General features: G+C 39.8%; 1 protein-coding gene across 2 annotated transcripts in view; it reads left to right on the top strand.

Annotated features, from left to right (window-relative positions):
* Positions 1 to 1120: 1120 nt before the first annotated feature.
* The window catches only part of IL18R1 (interleukin 18 receptor 1), a 42833-nt gene continuing 22975 nt past the window's right edge, over positions 1121 to 20978 (top strand). For both annotated transcript variants that reach the window (XM_074400578.1, XM_010333640.3), the window contains exons 1-5: positions 1121 to 1711; positions 7396 to 7481; positions 12659 to 12905; positions 16963 to 17128; positions 20806 to 20959. In XM_074400578.1, the coding sequence (XP_074256679.1) occupies positions 7424 to 7481; positions 12659 to 12905; positions 16963 to 17128; positions 20806 to 20959 (625 nt within the window). In that variant the 5' untranslated portion in view covers positions 1121 to 1711; positions 7396 to 7423. The remainder of the gene's footprint in view (positions 1712 to 7395; positions 7482 to 12658; positions 12906 to 16962; positions 17129 to 20805; positions 20960 to 20978) is intronic.

Below are 20978 nucleotides of genomic sequence, written 5' to 3'. Positions count from 1 at the left end.
GGCATGAAAATAGGCTTCTATGTATTTTTATGAAATATTTATGGTTCTAGCTTTTACGTTTAGGTTCATGGTCTATTGTGAATTAATACTTGTATACAGAAAAAGGCAAGGATGAGATTCTTTTTTCTGCTTATTCTGTAGAGATACTCTGCTGTTCCAGTCATGTTTGTAAAAGACTGTTTCCCCATTGAATTGACATGGTACTTTGGCAAAAAAATCAATTGACTATATGTGTGGATTTATTAGTCTATTATATTTATTAGGGTTTCTTTGGGGTGTAGATTTTAAAGGTTAGTCTACATGTAATTATGTTCTCTGTTAAAACCAGTGGTTTTCATTCTTCCTTCCCAATCTTTATGCCTTCTAATTTTATTTTTATTTCTTCACTTGTTCCAAAGCAGTTGTCCCAGGTGGGAGCCAAAATCTTTATCTCATCCCGAATCTTAGGAAAAAGCAAAATGTTTCACTATTATGAAGTTACCTGTAGTTTTCTTATAGATGTTCTTTATCAGATTAAGAAAGATCATTTCTACTTGTTGTTTTCTGATCGTTATTAATTCAGAAAGGCTGTTGAATTTTGTCAGATGCTTTTATTTGCATTCATTGAGATAATTACATGTTTTTTTTCTGTTTATTATATGGTGAATTATCTTGATTGGGTAAAAAGAATGAAAATCATTGTGTCATTAAACCTTTCGCCTGTCAGCTATGGGTTTCCCTCTTCCTTTGTATTTAATGACAGTTCTGCCACACAATAAAAATCTAGAAACGCATTCTCCTTTGGCCTCCTTGAAAAAAAGTATTAAGACTTCGATTGCACCCCTCTCTATTACTTCCCCATAGTGAATCCTCACCCTTCTGGCAAAGCAGAAAGCCTGGGGCGCACTTGTGTCCTTGAGACGCGGCGCCTGTCTCATCCTCTGCTCCCCTGGGGGGACCCCTTTTCCCTCCCCCAGCCCTCCTCGCCTGTGCCCTTGAAGAGCCGGGCGACGGCTGCGGCCAGGCATCCTCTCTCCTGGCGTTCTCTGCCGTGCGCCGCGGCCAGCAGGGTGCGTGGGAGCGGCCCGGGCGCGCCCCCTCCCGGTCCTGCAGGTCACCTGGCCACCGCCCGGGATTTCCCGGGACCCGCGCCGCGCGGCTGGGGAGGAAGGGCCACAGGACCGGGGTCCACGCCGTCAGTGGGAAAAGGGCGAAGCGCCGGGTTTTCCAGCTGCGCCCGTCGGACCGCACGATCCAGTAGCTCCGGTAACTCCAGGCAGCGCGCCTGGGCACGCTGCGAGGAGCATCCCGACCGGAGGGGCCCCAGACCGGGAGTAACTCAAGTCAGGGAGCATTCTACACCCGGGAGCGCCCCAGACCGAGAGCGCCCCAGACCGCGACGCGCCCGGAGCCTGAGCATCGCCTGACCGCGGACCGTGCCCACCTGCAGCCTCCAACTGGGCTGGGTTCGCAGCCAGGAGCTGCCAGACGACTGACATTCTTCTTTCGTTTTGTTTGTACTTTTTTTCCTTCTTCTTTTTTTGTTTTTGTTTTCGTAACCCTCTCTGGGTGCCTTATCTCGTTAATCACGCCTCTCTTTCGCGTCCCACGGTAGTCAGGAGGTGGGATCGCTGCTTCTCACCTACTTTCTGAACTTGGCCTCCGCAGTCGCGACCTGGCGTGAAGGAGGAGCTGCCGCCCCCGCCCCAGCCTCGGGGACACCGCTCTGAAGGTAAGGGTGGGTGCTGCTGCCACTGGCACCCCCTCCCCACCCCTCAGGGGAAGGGAACATTCCCAAAACAAGATCAATTGAGAGAGAGAGAGAGAGAGAGAGAGAGAGAGAGAGAGAGAGAGAGAATACGAATGGATTGATGAGACAGCATTTCGTCTTTCTCTGAAAGTATAGTTTTAGAAATTAAGATATCCCCAGTTATTTTCTGGAGAGGTGAGAACAACGGAAATAAATGATAATAATAGTTGTCATTTTTAAAATGCTTACTGTGTGCCTGACAATGTAGAAAATTTTTAGATATCTTATTTTCACTTAATCCTTCTAAGAGCCACATGAAGTAGGAACCATTATTATGCTTTAGTAAAAGGGAGGAGGAACTCAGCTATGTATCTGAGAGCATCCAGCTACTAAGTAGTAGATCCCAGATTCACACCTACTTTTTTTCTGATTCCAGAGCCTTTGTGTTTATTCTGCCCGGCCTTTAGAAGTTAAAATGCCGAGCAAGTTGCATCGCAGTTATCAAATAAATTAATGGGGGGACAATTGCAGCCAGATATAGAGATCCAAGAATATTGTATTAATTTCCCTGACTTCTCTTGCTCTATTCTCAAGACTTCTGCAAATACCCATTTTGTGTCATACACGGTGATGTTATTGGGAGCACACCTTTCAACCTCAGGGCCTTGGATGGGCTAGGAGGAAATAAATTTGGGGAATTGGGTTTGTGCAGGTTCTGGGGCCAGTGTGTTCCCTCTCCCTGCACAAATACACATCCAAAGGCAAAGAACAAGGTCAGGGAACACGGATTGAAAAGGCAGGGTCTCTGCCCTCAGGGACCTCATCGGAGAGTAGGAGCTAGTGCAGGAGTGAGTGATGGAGACGCCTGCGGAGTGATGGAGATGGGCTTGGACAAGAGCATGTGCCATTTGGGGCTGTTGCAGTTGGAGAGCTTCTTTGAAAAGGCAAATATTGAGCCAAGTTGCAAGTACCGTAGGGACCTGGCAGCTGGGAGAAGTGGAGAGGGTGGCTCAGGTGGCAGGATTAGCACAGGCATAGGCAGATTTGGGGGGAAGCATAAGGCTGATAACAACAGACACGTGTGTGACAAGGACTATGAGGTGGCATTGATTTTCTTAGCCTTACAGATGAGAAGCCAAATTCTATACAAATTCTTTCTTTGTTCGAATTTAAGTGTGTGTGCTTGTGGTGGCCAAGATCATTTTCTCCTTTCTGCATGTGGTTGTTTTATCTTCATGCAGGCTGAATAAAAAGACTATGCAAGGAACACTTTAGAGGAAAAATTAGATTTAAGAAAACATGGGTGTTATGATTTTCATCCGGGCACTTTGTCTCAGGAGGTGCCCGATTGTATGTGTTGCTAATGAATGGCTTATATTGAGGTGTCTACACTGATTCATGTGTGTCCCTGTGACTAGCTGTAATCTGGGGCTGGTCATTTCACTTCCTTGAGTCTTGGATTCCTCATTAGAAAGAGCTTTGAAATGGCTCTTTCTCTGTACATTATATGTTTCTTGAATTACTTCTTCTAGAGGATGGTCAGTTTCTCAGGGTGGGGCCCATAAACAAGGGCAACTGGGTAGAGCCAGGGGTTCAGATGACCATTTGGACCCTCTAGAAGGGCCTATTATTGCGTTGCCTTGGGAGAAGAGAGAGTGGTCAGCTTGGATCTAATCTTCAGCATGGGTCACCCAATTTTTAGAATGAAACAGTTTTTTGTTTGTTTGTTTGTTTTTTCATTTAGAGAAAACTTCATGCCTTTGAGTGATTTAGATAAGTTTGTGACTATTAGTTGTGTGTGTGTACACAAACATACATACATATGTAGGTGCACAAATATTTAATATGTCTTAAACACATCAAATACATGTGTTTAAGATGAGTTAAACTTACTTTTCTAAGAATACAATTAAGTACTCTAGGTCATTGGCTCTCTACCTGACTGCACATTAGAGTCATGTGCAGAGTTCTGATGAATCAGGATGCCCAAGCTGTCCTTCAGACTGCTGGGTAGAGCCCAGGCAGCATGATTTTTTTCCAAACTTGAGTGACAGCTGGTGCCCTAGACTTCCCATTAGTTGCTAAAACACGCTGTCTGAGATATGATGATTTAAAAAGCATTTCAAAAATACACTATGCAGATGTGTCAATGGATCAGATGATCATCTAGATTCCAAATTGTATATATTTTATGGATTTAATTCATTCAGTAATTTGGCAAACAACAAACAAGCAGACATAAAGTGAAAATATGTCAGTTAGTGATAAGTGCTGTGAATAGACAAACTGAAGGTGGGAGGGTAGAGGAATATTGGTGTGTGTGAATGTGTATGTGTTTGCACCTGGGCAAGCCTGCTGGGGTAGGCTTTCAGCAGAGTGCTCAGGGAAGACCTGTACATTATAGCCTCATGTCAGCAAACCATAAGGAAAATACAGGACTATTTAAGTGACAATAGAGAAGTAATTAGTAGCTCTCTGAGGAAAGTAAGTTTAGTCAAACCCTATCTTTGTGTCAAACAAGAAAATTAATTGTTTGTGGATAAAAAAAAGTTAAACGTATAAACAAAACAGAGCAATATTGAGCCATAAAATTGAAGACGATATATAAGCATCTATTTGACCACTGAGAGGAAAGGATATTCTATGCTTAAAAGTAATAAAAAAAAAAATCATGGCTGGGCATGGGGGCTCATACCTGTAATCAGACAAAAGAATGATGGGTTTGACTACATCAATATAAATATGTTCATCTATTAGCATAACAAAAGAGAAAAAGTAAACAACAAGTTAGACAAACATCTGAGAACTGGACAAAAGACAAGAGAGGGTTCATAAACATGAAAATAAAATGGCTGATAATAAGTGATTAATATACACCTCATTTATACCCAAATAAATGCAAATTCAGAAAACAACAAGACAACATTTTTCTATTTTGGCTGTCTAATTAGATTTTAAAAGTAAAGTTGCTCAGTGATCTCCTGGGTGTGGTTGATAGATACCGTCTTGTGCTGTTAAGTGAGAGAATATGGATTATTGCAGCACTTCTGGAATGCAGTTTGAGAACATGCATTTGCCAGGTTTAAATGTAGTCTTCAACTCAATCACTGTTCTGCCATCAAGTAACACCCAGGAAATAATAAGAAATGTAAACAACATTTAAGTAGTATTCAGTTTCACCAGACACTTGCAATAGTAACTCATTTAACTTTCACATCAGCTCCAGGAGATGGTATTATTATCCCTTTCTGTGGATAAGGAAATTGAGGCACAGAGCAAGTAAGTCAGTTGCCCACAGTTGTTCAGCTGGTAGAGGGTAGAATGGAGATTCAAATCCAGCCAGGCTGGCACCTGAGCCCATGTTGCAAAAAGACTGAGCCATCCTACCTTACCTGTGAAGATGATCATAGGATTATCTCATAATACAATGCATCTGTTAAATGATAATATATTCACATGAAGTAATATTAGGTGGCAATTAGAATGGTTTTAACAAAGAGTTTTGTGACACAGAAAAATGCTTATTATATCATATTAATTGGAAATGCAGGATATGCAATTGTTTAAACATCTTAATTATGTGACAATATTTATAAAAAGTACAAGAAAACATGCTAAAATATTATGCATGTTGAGAATATTTTCTTCTTCCAGTCTTCATTTTGTAAATGCCCTACATTGTGTGTAAATTGCTTTAGAAATCACAAAAATTTTTTTAAAAAAGAAAGAAACAAGAGTTATGGAAGAGCAAAAATATTGATATTAAACATAACAATAAAAAGCCCTTAAAATTCTTTCATGTAAGACACTTAATATTTATATTCTTTTATATCTATTTTATTAATACTTTCTAGAGCACCTATTACATTTATTAGAATAGTTCTTTTTCTGGAAATAAATTTATTATTTAATATAACCTTAATCTCTTAAATTCACATGTAAACTTAAGTACATTAAAAATTTTATATACACACATCCACATTTGCATAATGCTGTACAAATACCAACTACTTTTTTGTATACTGGGATCCTATTATTCGTATACTGAAATCTTAATACGTTTCATATTGAAAATCAGAGTTAACTTAGTTTGCTGACTCGTCTTCTAATTTTAATTTTGTATCTTGGTAGATATTGAATGTTTTTAAAAGTGAAGCTTTTTTATAAGGTTATATCAGCCTTAACCAGAGTAGTGACGTAAAGGAAATAACATTTTTTATTCTATCCAAGATAAAAGAAAAAGCAGAGTTAATAATAGAACATGTGGGGAGGTAGTGGGGGAGGTTTCAAACCACAGAACGGGTCTAATTTGATTATGCACAGTTGGTACTTTCCATTGATACTTGTCTCTTTTGTCTTTACATTATTGATTATTATGTCTTGGAAATTCTGACAAATATTTGATAATTTTCCCCTAAGTATGGACATGAATGTTTTGGCAGCTTAGCCATTAAGCTTTATCCTGGATTTAGGCATTGACAACCCTTTTATTTTTTTTATTTTTTTTATTTTTTTTGAAGGATGGAAGGTGAGTAGTCATTGGTGAGAGGAAATTATTTTGGACTGAGAGGCTGTCATGCACTCAGGAAGTCTGCATAAGCCTTAGATGGTTTAATCACTGGATAATTCCAGAGGCAGGACTTTTATTATCTCTGGTTTGGTAATGAGCAAACAGGCTCTAAGACTTGCCCAAAGTTGCGCAGCTTGTCAGGACTCAAACTGGGGTGGCAGCCCAGGTTTGTGTGTTTCTGAAACCAGACTCTGCCATCAGGCTGTGCTCCCTGCACTCAGGATGGTTAAACAAGGAACATGGTGTTATTTATGCAGTATTTAGACTCTGAATGGTCTGCACTGTGGGAGATCCTTCCTCCAATGGGCTCTCAAAGTTGTAATCAGAAGTGCAAAGGCAAGGTTGTAGTAAGATCAAATTTTAATGCAGATCTTTGTTCCACAGGTCATGGTCAATGTAAAGGAGGGCTCTGGAGTGTAGGAGACTGTCGTTTTGTTTTTCCATTTCCTTAAAGTAAACTCATATGGGCAGCCACAGACACACGCACACACATACCTGTGCTTCAGTGACACATGTTAGCAAGTGCTGGGGGTGTGCTAGGCGTCATGCTGGAGTTTAGTGATACAATGAAGAACAAAATAGACTTAGTTCTTAGACTTATGAAACTTACATTCTGAACAAGGAAGATGGAGTTTTAAAAATTCAACTCCTGAATGAAGATCTCATTACAAGTCATGATGATCATTTTGATGTGAAAACACACACACATTCTCTTTCGTGGGCAAAACTCTCATACGTACCTCATGTCACAAATTTTTTATTCATAGAATGGTAATATTTTTAGCAGTACTGTTGTTCTCAACTTTGACCTTGGAGGCAGGTTTTAATAGACTAGGGCAGAAATTCATCAGGTTCTGTTGTGTCAGAAAAATGAATTATTAAGGATGTCTTCCAGAAGCAAAAATTCATTGCCTTGAAATTTTATTAATTTTATATGGCTGAAAGTTCTGAGAATTGATTACTATATTAAGGAATATGAAAATCTTCTAGGTTGGTTTTCAAAAAATATGTGTACCAGAGGATTTTTAAACCTTCATAAGATAGGCATGCTTTTGTCTGAAAGCTTTGGCTGAATCTGCTTTATTCTGTTTTCTAGAGAAGCCATTTGAAGCAGTATCCAAACCATGAATTGTAGAGAATTAACGTTGTCCCTTTGGGTGCTTATATTTGTGAGCACCACAGGTAAGTGATTATAAATACTCACAAACATATTTTATTAGCAGTTGAGAAACGATGTCCAAGTTTTTTCTTTTAATATGAAGGTGGCTACTGAAGATGCTGAATTTATTAAGATTGGTGACCTAATTTATTAAGATTAGTGACGTTGCCAACCATTTGGTATCCCAGATATAGAGATAAGAGTCATAGGAATGGGATCAAGTAAAAAAGACGTACATGGTGTTATCAGAAAAGATTCTGCATTCCAAGTTTCTGTAGTGAGAGCAGAGTGAAAAACTTGCATCTTGAAGAAAATTACATTTGTTTGAGGTGAAAATTTCTTTCACGTTATTTGAAATTGAGGAGATGATAGCCATCTTTGTTATTGGGTTTTAGAAAGTTTGAAACACACTCTCTCCTTCCTGAGTGGAGGCAAATATTCATCTCATTATTTAAGTAATAATGAGAAATGTAAATGAAAAATATATTGAGAGGTTTTAAAAAAAATAAACTGAGAAGAAATATACAAAAAAGAGTCTGGTTAGACCAGGGAGTTCAAGTAGGCTTCACAGTAGATGTCAAATGCCAATTTTAATTTATTAGCAGTGATTGTCTAGAGTTCTTTTTTTTTTTTATTGAGAAGGATTCCGAGACTCCATTCTTCAGAGTTCCATGATTGAATAGCAAGGCATTCCTTAGGCTTTGGGAAAGAAAATGGGAACACAAATACTAATTTGCCTTGATATATTATCTGGGAGAGGGAAGCACATGGGCCTGTGTTCCCTGCTTTGAGAATTACTGCTGAAGAGATAGCAGAATCAAGCTTTTGGTAATTTCAGATAACACAGGTCCAATCTCAAGGTATATTGACTTATGTGGATCCAATTATTATTGAGATACCTGCAATACAATCCTACCCAGATGGCAAAGGAATGAGGTAGATATTTCTTTTTTGATATGCAATGATCTGTCAGAAATGAGTGAGTGGAAAAGCAAGGGGAAGGAAAATGTGTCATGGGTCCCATGTCCTGTGGACATACACTAACAGCCTTGCACCTTGTTACAATGAGAGCATGCTTCAGGCACAGAAACAGCCATGTAGCCTATTGTGCAAGGTTGCCAAATTCCTTGTTGTCTGCCCTGGAAAGCACTTCTCATGAATAGTTCCCTCTAGGGAGACATGACAATGTTCTACATCTATATAGGATTTGCTGAACCTAATTGAGTTTAAGTGACAAAATATTATGATTGTTCAAACTGAAGACAGTTTCAAACACAGACTTTATTGTTGCTGGCCCTGCTGGGTTCTTATACTGTGTTCATAGAAAAATAGGAGTGCCTATTTTGGCACTTGGAACTCTGCATAGCTTGAACTCTTCTCATTTATCCCAACAAGGACCATTTCCAACAAGCATTATGGTAATCAACAAAGTCTCTAATGGTAAACACATAATTAGATATCCAAAGCTACTAGCTGCCTAGGGGATGGGGTGTGGACTTTCGACTATCAACTTCCCACCTCTGGAGAGTGTGTAATTTAGATTATTTTTTTTCAAATGGTAATACTTCCAGAGAGCACATGTCCATCCAAACACAGTCATGTGTTTATAGAAGCTTTTTAAGACTGGCCAAAACCTGGAAACCCAGAAATAACCCAATATCCAATAGGCATTTGTTTAATAAACCAAATCCCCAACATGTTTCCCTTTATAAAATGGATAAATTGCTAAATAATAACACAATGAGAAAAGAACACATCACTGCTATAGCATGAATGCCTTTATAACCTAATCATGTCAAAATAACACAGACATAAAGGAGCACATATTGTATGGTCTATACATTTTACTATATTAATTCTAAAACAGGAAAATAAATGAACTGTTAATGACTCATCATGGTTTTCAGTGTCAATTGAAATTGACACCCACATATACAAATGTATCACACCTTCTATGTTAAAGTATTAATGTAAAATAGAGATTGCATAGCAACCAGAAAACATAAAATTGGTGCTCCTTAACTCTTCTGCTTTTAGTTAGATTTGACATACATGTTTTCAAAGAATGTGTATTAGTTCATTCTCACGCTGCTAATAAAGGCATACCTGAGACTAAGCGATTTATAAAGAAAAAAGGTTTTATTGGCTCACAGTTCTGTATGGCTGGGGAGACCTCAGGAAACTTACAATCATGGTGGAAGGGGAAACACACACATCCTTCTTCACATGGTGGCATCAAGGAGAAATGCTTAGCAAAAGGGGAAAAGCCCCTTATAAAAACATCAGATCTCATGAGAACTCAATCACTGTCAGAACAGCATTAGGGTAATTACCCCAATGATTAAATTATCTTCCACCAGGTCCCTCCTATGACACATGGGGCCTATGCGAACTATAATTCAAGGTGATTTAGGTGGGGGCACAGCCAAATCATATTATTCCAGCCTTGGCCTCTCCAAAATCTCATCTCCTCACATTTCAAAACACAATCATGCCTTTCCAACAGTTCCCCAAGGCCTTCACTCTTTCCAGCATTAACTCAAAAATCCAAGTCCAAAGTCTCGTCTGAGACAAGTCAAGTGCCTTCCTCCTATGAGTCTGTAAAATCAAAAGCAAAGTAGTTACGTCCTAATACAATGGAAGTACAGGCATTGAGTAAATACACCCTTCCAAATGAGAGAAGTTGACTAAAACGAAGGGGCTACAGGCCCCATGCAAGTTTTAAATTTAATAGGGCAGTCATTAAAACTTTAAGTTCCAAAACGATCTCCTTTGACTCTATGTCTCATATCCAGGTCGTGCTGCTGCAAGAGGTAGGATCTCATGGCCTTGGGCAGCTGTGCTCCTGTATCTTTGCAGGGTACAGCTTCCCTCCTGGCTTCTTTCATGGGCTAGTGTTGAGTTTCTGGGCTTTTCCAGGTGCATGGTGCAAACTGTCAGTGAATCTATCATCCTGGGGCCTGGAGGATGATGGTCCTCTTCTCCTAGCTCCACTAGCAGGGCCCCAATGGGTACTTTGTGTGGGATCCCTAACACCACATTTCCCTTCCACAGTATCCTAGCAGAGGTTCTCCATGAGGGCTCCACCCCTATGGCAAATTTTGCCTGTACATCCAGCATTGCCATACATCCTCTGAAATCTAGACATAGGTTCCCAAACATCAGTTCTTGACTTCTATGCACCTGCCAGTTCAACACTATGTAGAAGTCCAGGTTCAACACCATGTAGAAGCTGCCAAGGTTTGAGGCTTGCACCCTCTGAAGTCACAGCCTGATCTGGTATCTTGGCCTGTTTTAGCAATGGCTAGAGGGCTGGGATGCAGGGCACCAAGTCCCTAGGCTGCACACACCAGAGGGCCCTGTGCTCAGCCCAGGAAACCATTTATTCCTCCTAGGCCTCTGGGCTTGTGATGGGAGGGCCTGCTGTGAAGATCTCTGACATGCCTTAGAAACATTTTCTCCATTGTCTTGGCAATTAACATTTGGGTCCTCATTTCTTATGCAAATTTCTGCAACCAGCTTTAATTTCTTTCCAGAAAATGGGTTTTTCTCTTTGACCACATCCTCAGGCCGCAAATATTCCAAACTTTTAAGCTCTGTCACCTCTTGAATGCTTTGCTCTTTAGAAATTTCTTCTGCCAGATAATAATCTCTCGAGTTCAAAGTTCCACAGATCTCTAGGGCAAGGGCAAAATGCAACCAATTACTTTGCTAAAGCATAACAAGAGTCACCTGCTCCAGTTCCCAATAAGTTCCTCATCTCCATCTGACACCACCTCAGCCTATACTTTATTGTCCATGTAATTATCAGCATTTTGGTCAAAGCCATTCAACAAGTCTCTAGGAAGTTCCAAACTTTTTTATATTTTCTTGTCTTCTTCTGAGCTCTCCAGACTGTTCCAACCTCTGCCTGTTACCTAGCTCCAAAGTCACTTCTGCATTTTTGAGTGTTTTTACAGTAGTGCTTCACTCCTGGTACCATTTTTCTGTATTAGTTCATTCTCACACTGCTAATAAAGACACACCTGAAACTGGGTAATTTATAAGGGAAAGAGATTCAATCAGTTCCACAGGGCTGGGGAGGCCTCAGGAAACTTACAAAAGAGGGAAAAGCCCCTTATAAAATAATCAGATCTAGTGAGAACTTATTACCTTCCACTGGGTCCCTCCAGTGACATGTGGAGATTATGGGAATTACAATTCAAGTTGAGATTTGGGTGGGGCCACAGCCAAACCATTTCACAATGCTTCTGCCACAACACTTCCTCTTTATGCTGTGGTTAACAATTTTGAGTTAAAACTAGATTGCTGCTTTGAGAAATGAATACTGTCTACAGAGAGGGCATTCTGTTCATGTCTAAGAGAAAATGTTTCATTCAATTTAAATATTCTCATCCTCAAAATGTGATAAAAGTGCACCCAAGAGCCACCGGAAAATAGATTATGAGAAAGACCCATTAATGCTGACCTTGAAGTACCAGAGTGCAGAAAGAGGGGAAGGAGCACCTATCCTGTGTAGATGAGGGTCAGGTACATTTTCAAAGCCAGACAATCTGGGTCAATCGAGAAAGAGGGAAAGTGACACATATGCAAATTTGGATTGATATTATATAAATGAACTCTTGATTATCCACATGGTGACCTACAGCAATAACAAACGTACACACACCCTAAGTTACATAGGCATGCTTTTAACCATACCCACACGTGCTGGGGAATGTTAGATAGGCAGGGTGAATGCAAGGTGAGTGAGATTTCTGATGATGCAGAGGAAGAATGCCAAATTGCTAGGTTTCTTGTTTTCCACTGAGACTCCTCAGCTGGGTATGTTTTGAGGTAGATATAAAAACACTGTGACTTCTGTGGCTTTCCTTATGAAGAAGTTAAAATGTGTTATATTTGCTTTTAAAAGGTGACACATTTATCAGTCTTCTAGCTATGATTGTTTAAATTCTGATACCTTCCTGTTCGGGAGAAACTGTCGGAAGTTGTGTTTTCATCTATGTTCTGAAAGTGCCTTATCCCTTCTAGTGTTGAAAAGGTTGATGCAAAAATAATAGAACCCACAAGAAAGTGACGCCGAGATTTCTCAGGACTTTCTTACTAACTTTGCTTCTTCACCTAATACATTAGGAGACAAAAAGTTACCTTTGTCATTTTGGTTTTTGTTTTTATTTCTTTTTACTTTAATCTTTTGAAGAGTCTTCTTGTACTTCACGTCCCCACATTACCGCGGTTGAAGGGGAACCTTTCTATCTGAAATATTGCTCATCTTCACATGCACATGAGATGGAAGCAAACACCGGAAGATGGCAAAAAAGCAGTGGATCGCAGAAACGTGTGGAGCTGAACCCAAGCAGTTCACCAAGAATTGGTTTGCAAGATCATGCTTTGGAGTTTTGGCCTGTTGAGTTGAATGACACAGGATCTTACTTTTTCCAAATGGGGTGAGTAACGGTTTCTTTTTAGAGTGTATTTTACAACCCTCTTGTCCTTTGTTCAGCAACTCAAATATGCAGTAATCTGAAAGGTCAAATAATCAGCACATCTTTTTCTTTCCTACTCTTCCTATGACATGAAATACCTTCTTTGTTATGGAACAAAATAAATTTATCTCTCTGTGTTTATTTTCTTAATGACCTTAGTAAAAGGAGGTTACCTTAAAAGGATTTTCTTTTAGGGGATCCTTGTCAATAAGAAGTCGCAATTGCATGCAAGTCAGTTTTAAAATTCAGCTGCTCCTTTTGTTTAGATGCCCCCAGTCAAATGAAATCAGTGGCTCAGACTTCACAGTAATATTAATGTATTGTGAAGGGGACAGTGCCAGCTTCCTGGGTGGCATACTTGGTGGGGAGCAGAGAGGGGGTTGATGCAGACACATGAGTCCAGTCTGCAGGGGTTCACTGGGAGCCAGGAGTCAGTGCTAGTGGAGAAAGTGTGTGTCTGGCAGCCAATCACCACCCACAGCTGGGAGCAGGGAGAGAGGGCAACATGGAAGTTTACTCATGAGGTGTCCCAAGATTTTGCCAGGATACTCATAATTTAGTTGCGTAAATTCCATGAAATGAGCACAGTCAACTGAAAGCATCACCCACACTTACTGAACACGTTTCTCTTTAGATGTACCTACCTACATATGTAGGTATTGTTATAGAGACTTGAGACTGACCTGCAGGAAATAGCTCAGGGCCAGCTGAAGGGTGATGGTGTGCGGATTTCATATGTAGCAGACTTCTTTTAGAAGCACTTGTAGACTGAGCCTTGATCATTATCAACCATGCTGTTGAGAGCAGAGTGAGCTATCAGTATGAAACCTTGGTAGCAGTCCTGTGGTTTTGCACCAAATGAGGTCATTTTTGTTTGTTTTTATACATGGGAACTCCCAGGCATTAGAAAAAATTAAATAGTTCTTTTGATAAACATCAATACATCTTCAGGTGACCTTTGAAAAACAATAATTACAGAAATGGGTCACAACTGAGTTTTTTTCATAACTCTAAGGAAGAATGAATACTCACAAATGGGGTAAAGGAAAAAGAACAACAAACACATCTTCCCCTCTTTTGACTCCTGATTGAATGAAGTTTATTTAAAGGAATAAAGTATTCTGGACAGGGCATAGAGAGCACATTGAAAGGAACAGCCAGGCATCTATGATAATCCCTTGGAAATAACAGAAGACAATGGCATTGGTCATCTTTCTGACATGGGGAGTAGAGAATACAGCCTGACTTAGGAAACAACAATGGAAGTAAAAGATTGAGGTAGGATTTCAGAGAGGTGTGGAGAGACAGGGTAGCAGACATGCTAAAATAAGGTGTCCCAGAGTGGATATTGGAGACTGATCACTGTGAGAGTGAAGTATATAGTGCAATTGGTAAGCAGTATTTACTGCAGATGTGTGTGTGTGTGTGTGTGTGTGTGTGTGTGTGTGTTGTGCAATTGGTAAGCAGTATTTACTGCAGATGTGTGTGTGTGTGTCGTGCAATTGGTAAGCAGTATTTACTGCAGATGTGTGTGTCTGTGTGTGTGTGTGTGTACATACACATGTGTGTTCTAACTTAGGTGTGTAAGCTTTTGCAGTTTGATATGGAATCTATCACTGAACAGACTTTACACCTGAAATTTTCCCATTAGAACAGTAATTCTTTAATTCTTAGGAGTCCATTGCTAATAATCAAATGCCACTGAAGACTGATTAATTCAGTCCTGCAGTGAAAATCACTTTGTCTCACCAAATTTTATGAAAAAAAAAACAAAAAACAAAAAACAACTAAGAAGGAAGGGGATATAGGAGTTTTCAATGATAGAGGTGAAGAAATGAAGGTGTAGAGAAATGCACACACGAAATGTAATAATCAGATCCTAGGCTGACAGGCAGCAAGTTCAGCTTGGTGTGCAGCCTCAGAAGAGGGGGCTGGTGCTTATCCCCTGGTGTGTGGACAAAAATGAGAGGCTTTTATAATCAGTATGGGCTGGGCCTGTGGCAGGAAAGTGTGGTCACAGCTTTGGGCCAGTTGGCCTCAGTGTTCACCAGCCTTGGAGCTCCTGGATGGCAGGTGCAGTATGATGTTGCTTGTTTTTCAGCATTCCTATTGCAGTGTCCTGCACGTGGAGTGTAATCAGTCCTCTAGCATTTGTTGAGCATTAGAAATTGAGGATTACAGAGGTAGAGAACAGTGCGATCTGCCAAGATGGGAATATTCATGTACTCTATTCCTTTTAAGCAACACGTCAGAGAGATCCAGAAATCTCTCTCTAGTTCATTGAGGCCAAAGTTGGGGAGACTTTACAAAAATACACTGGAGAAGAAGATTCTACCAACAGGATTCTGAATCCATTTCCAGGGCCAGATAGCTCTATCATGTCCCATGGCCACTTACCCATTGCCTCTAACCATGACAACAGTCTGCCACCTTCCAGTCATGGCCAATCTTTCATAAAGTCATGCCCAAGGTGAAGGGGCCAGATTCATTGGATTGAGAAAGTGATTAGAATTGTTCAAAGCACTTCTGGCCTTTGGGGCCAAATAGATGTGCATTTGCATCCTGGCCCCATCTTGTAGCAAGTGTGTGCCCTGAGCAATTGTTTAACCTCTCTGAGATTTAAAATTCTCATTGGAACCTAAGGAAAATAGTCATCTCCCTTGCACTTACATAGTCTAACACTCGGAACTCAGTAAGTGCTAGCCTTGTTTTCCTTCTATCCTGTTGAAGACCTAAAGGGAAACTGGAAGAGCCTAAAGTGAGCACAAATGTGTCAGGCATATAGGATAACTTAACAACACGTGTCTGCTGTGTTTAGTAAATGAATCTGCACATCCCAGGTGCAGGGTAAGCTAACATCAAATTGGAAACATTTTCTTTTTAAGAACTTCATTTAAAAAATACTGTATCTTTTTCCAATTCTGGATCACTAATTTATTTTTTCCTTCTCTCCCTCCTTTCCTTCCTTCCTTCCTTCCTTCCTTCCTTCCTTCCTTCCTTCCTTCCTTCCTTCCCTCCCTCTCTCCCTCCTTCCCTCTCTTCATTTCCCTCTTTCTTTCCTTTTCTTTCTTTCTTTCTCTTTCTTTCTGTCTTTCTTTCTGTCTTTCTGTCTTTCTCTCTTTCGAAAGAGTTTTTCTCTTGTTGCCCAGGCTGGAGTGAAATAGCACAATCTCGGCTCGCTGCCACCTTTGCCTCCTGCCCCAGCCTCCCAAGTAGCTGGGATTACAGGCACCCACCACCACACCCAGCTAAGTTTTGTATTTTTAGTAGAGACGGGGTTTTATCACATTGGTCAGGCTGGTCTCAAACTCCTGACCTCAGGTGATCCACCTGTCTCAGCCTCCCAAAGTGCTGGAATTACAGGGGTCAGCCACTGCACCTGGCCTAGTGATAATCCTGATCACTAATTTCTGATCAGGAGGAAAAGCACTATAAAATCTACTCATATTCACTTTTGGTCAGTAAGGCATTTAAAGAGCTAATTCAATGACACTGAGGGCAGCAACTCCAGACTGGTTTATTCAACAGTAGGAGAAGGGGATTGGAACAAATTGCCTTGAGAAACATGAAACCTAACGCATATACACACGCATTTAGAAAACAACATCAGGAGTTTATAGACCTGGTGAAATCAAAGCCACCCTCCCATCCTGGACTAAGACTCTCTAAACTTATCCATCACCAAAGATCATTGACATTGTAAACATCTCCTGTTCTGACATCCATAATATATTGTCTGCAGTAGGATATGTACGTGTGTGTGTGTTTGTGTGTTTGCGTGCATGTGTCTCTGTGTGTGTAGACTGCTCAGGTTTTCATTTTTTACCTCCTGGTCCCATGACAGTTGTTAAGTTTCTTGCTCCTCTGAATCAAAAGGAGGCAGAGCAGGGTTTGCACATCAATGAATCAATCTCTTTAAAAAAATGAAAAAATAAAGCATTTGTTACTAAAGGGAAGAGGGTGATATTTGCAAAGTTTCTGTAGTATTATAAAATACCTTTACACCTTTATTCCATAGAAATCATACTCAGGAATGGAACCTGAATGTCATCAGAAGAAATGAGCACAGCTGTTTCGCTGAGAAACAAGTAACTAGTAAAGCTGTGAGGGTTAAAAAATTTTTGCAGATAACCTGTGAAAACAGTTACTATCAAAAACTGGTCAACAGCACATCATTGTATAAGGTAATGCTTTTTATCATATTTTAACTTTAAGAGTTGATGGAAAAGATAAAATTCCCAAATCAGGGGCTGAGGGCTACCACTTTGGTCTCATTACAAAGAAGCTGCCTGATCCCACATGGTCCACTGGCCCTGTTTGAGCCAAGTTCCTTACTGGCTTGTTGCCAAGAGCTGATATATAGTATTGATATGCATTCCACAGTAGCTTCCCTGGATTTGGTGTTCAATAAATGATCACAGCTTCCTCTCCTACACCCTTCCTTCATTTTCCTTCTCTTTCAATAAGTTAATTTTTAGGAATGCTAGTAAAAGGATTTCCATTTCTCCTGTCACACATACTCAATATTTAAAACTCATCCCTTTGTATATGTTTTTCTGAATATATTAGTTTATTTTATTAAATTAGAAGATGGAAAACTGAAAAAAGAGGAAAGCAAAATCACTCATAAATTCATCTGTTAGAGACGTTGTGAGTTTTTTCTGTGAAGCATCTGGTTTTTAAAAGTGGTCTATTTTATTTTATTGCTTTTTTCTTCTAAAAATCACGTTGTGACTATCCCTTCACATCTTTAAACAATCTTCTAAGCATGGGCTTTCATTTTGCATGAGCCTGGTTTCATCTAATTAATCCCATTGTTATTGGACATTTATGAATTTCCTATTTTTCACTATTATTTAAAGGCGAAATGATTACCATTTCCACAAATCCTTCGGTGTTTATGTAATTGGTCCTTCAACCAAATCCCTAAATGTAGAATTATTGGATCAAAGGCTGTGAGCATGTTTACATGGCTTTTTCTCCACACAATCAAATTCATCTCCAGGGATTTATGCCAATTTTACCCAAACTTGATAAAATAATTCTAATTTTCTGTCACCTCCACAACACTGGGAAATAATACTCCTAGAATGTTTAAAATTTGATACGAAAAATTTCTAAAACTCCTAGTGGTTTTTTACTTTTCTTAGTAATAAATTAAACTTTTGTATATATTTATTGGATCTTAACCACAATAAGGCAATTTTGTGGATTGTCTGTTTATTTTCTCTGTTTTCCTCAGTTGAATTTCAAAAGCTCTTATACACCATTAAAAAGCATACCTCTTACTTGTTGAATTTTAAAAGCTCTTATACACCATGGAATACTGTACAGCCATAAAAAATGATGAGTTCGCGTCCTTTGCAGGGACATGGAGGAAGCTGGAAACCATTATTCTCAGCAAACTAACACAGGAACAGAAAACCAAACACAACATGTTCTCACTCATAACTGGGAGTTGAACAATGAGAACACATGGAAACAGGGAGGGAAACATCACACTCCGGGGTACTAGGGGAAGGATAGTATTAGGAGAAATACCTAATGTAGATAATGGGTTGATGGCACGTGTATACCTATGTAACAAACCTGCACATTCTGCACATGTATTTCAGAACTTAAAGTAAATAAAAAATAAAAGCTCTTTTAGATCATGCTATAGGAATTATATATACACACATATATATAGTGTGTGTGTATAGAGTGTATATATGCATAAAAAACATACACATTCCTATCCATGCACACACACAACATGAATTGTGTAGTTCAGGGATCCTGAATCCCCGGGCCACCACCTGTCACTCACATTACCACCTCCTGTCAGATCAGCAGTGGCATTAGACTCTCATAGGAGTGCAAATCCTATTGTGAACCAGGCATGAGAGGAATCTAGGTTGCACACTCCTTATGAGAATCTAATGCCTGATGATCTGTCACTGTCTCCCCTCACCCCCAGATAGGACCATCTAGTTTCAGGAAAACAAGCTCTGGACTCCACTGATTCCACATTATGGTGAGTTATATAATCATTTCATTATACATTACAATATAATAATAATAATAGATATAAAGTGAACAATAAAAGTAATACACTTGCATCATCCCCAAACAAACCATACCCCTTCAACTCCCCCACCCTCGTCGATGGAAAAATTGTCATCCACGAAACCAATCTCTGTGTCAAGATGGTTAGGGACAGCTGATGTAGTTTATATTGAATAACAAATATGAATAATGTGCTTCTGTCATGGAAACTTTAAAGAGCTGTAAGAGAGAGTGGTCTGAACAGAACTTGGGAAAGCTGAAACAAGTGATGATTTCCCTGAAACTTTTGTTTGTATCTTATGCTTGAGCACTGTTTACTTGTGGTTTTCAAAAACAGCTCTTATTCTGAAATGTTTTCTAAACATTCGAATCAGTCCTGAGTTGACTCGACTCTATTTCCCATCAGTGTACAAATGTATTACAGTACAATTAAATTAATGAGGCTTAGTGTGCCAAGTTTTAAGAAATTCCAAAATACAGGTATTTAAATTAAGAACACTAGTGCATCAAGGATGTTTAGCTAAACAATTGACCACAGGGCTAAGTATTCTAAGCCTGTTGACTGACCATGACTTCACCTGAGAGCAAGGAGGGCAAATCAGTAAACCACTGACTGGAAAAGAAAGTGAAGAGTCTCTGATCTTTTCCACAGCTTGGAAAAATTAGTCTGGTTTTATAAAACTTTGACTTATACATAAATAATTTACTGATGTGAGGTACACATGTGGGTGCTTCATGGCACATTCTATGCACAATGGGTCTAGCCCCAGTGGCTGCCAGCTCTGAGGAAGAAGTCTGTGGGCAGTAGGTTCTGTCTGCCTGGTGTTTGCAGAAACAGTGTCCATTGGTCAAGGATGACCATTCAGCCCTCAGCCTTCCCATGTGGTCCTTGGATGGCTCTGGGACCTACCTCTGGATCAGATGTGCTGGATTGAAGAAAGTGATATTATTTATTACAATTAGTATTAATTCCTGTGACATGTATGAAAATGTGTGTGTGTGAGGTAGAGAAGTTTGAGTGTACCTATGGATTGGAATATTACTGTTGCATTTCTTTTTTTTTATTGCATTTTAGGTTTGGGGGTACATGTGAAGAACATGCAAGATTGTTGCATAGGTACACACATGGCAGTGTGGTTTTCTGCCTTCTGTCCCCTCACCTTTATCTGTCCTTTCTCCCCATGCTATCTCTTCCCACCTCCCCACTCCCTGTCCCTCCCCCATTTCCCCTCAACAGACCCCAGTATGTAGTGCTCCCCTCCCTGTGTCCGTGTGTTCTCATTGTTCAACATTTCTAATCAGCTTGCTGGCTTCTGGTAGAGGGTGTTAAGGGCATGGGTGGTCTGCTAGCTACTCAGTTCTCTGAGTAATTCTCCTCCCACTCCACTACCCAACCCTGGGAAGCATGGTCTGGAATACACAAAATTGGAATGAACATGTGGGAAACAGAGATGTCACTCAAGCAAGGATTTTTGTTGCAGTGTTTTCTCTGTCTCTGCCTCTCTGTTTGTATCTCTGTGCACGCGTGTAAAGGAGAGGTGAAAGGAAACTGACGAAAGCAGCTACAATGCTTCTATTTCCCCATGCTGTACTTCCCAGTATCTATTAATAATGACAATCATAACAACAGCAATGGCACTACTTTTAATTGTTTTGGTAAAAGTAGTATCAAGTAACGGACATATATGCAGGAATTGTTACTTTCCATTCTTTTTTCCTTTTTCTCTAAAGATATTTAACTCAAAAATTTGGATAATTGTAATATGAATTCGGCTTTTACTTAAAGTATTTTAACTTGCTTTCTTAAAAACAGAACTGTAAAAAGCTACTGGAGAACAAGGAAAACCCAGTGATAAAGAAGAATGCTGAGTTTGAAGATCAGGGATATTACTCCTGCGTGCATTTCCTTCATCACAATGGAAAACTATTTAACATCACCAAAACCTTCAATATAACAGTATTGGGAGGTAAGGGAAATCTTAGAAT

The sequence above is a fragment of the Saimiri boliviensis genome, chromosome 1 (assembly GCF_048565385.1).
Source record: "Saimiri boliviensis isolate mSaiBol1 chromosome 1, mSaiBol1.pri, whole genome shotgun sequence".
Taxonomy (NCBI): domain Eukaryota; kingdom Metazoa; phylum Chordata; class Mammalia; order Primates; family Cebidae; genus Saimiri; species Saimiri boliviensis.
This window is presented reverse-complemented; position numbering and strand designations above follow the sequence as displayed.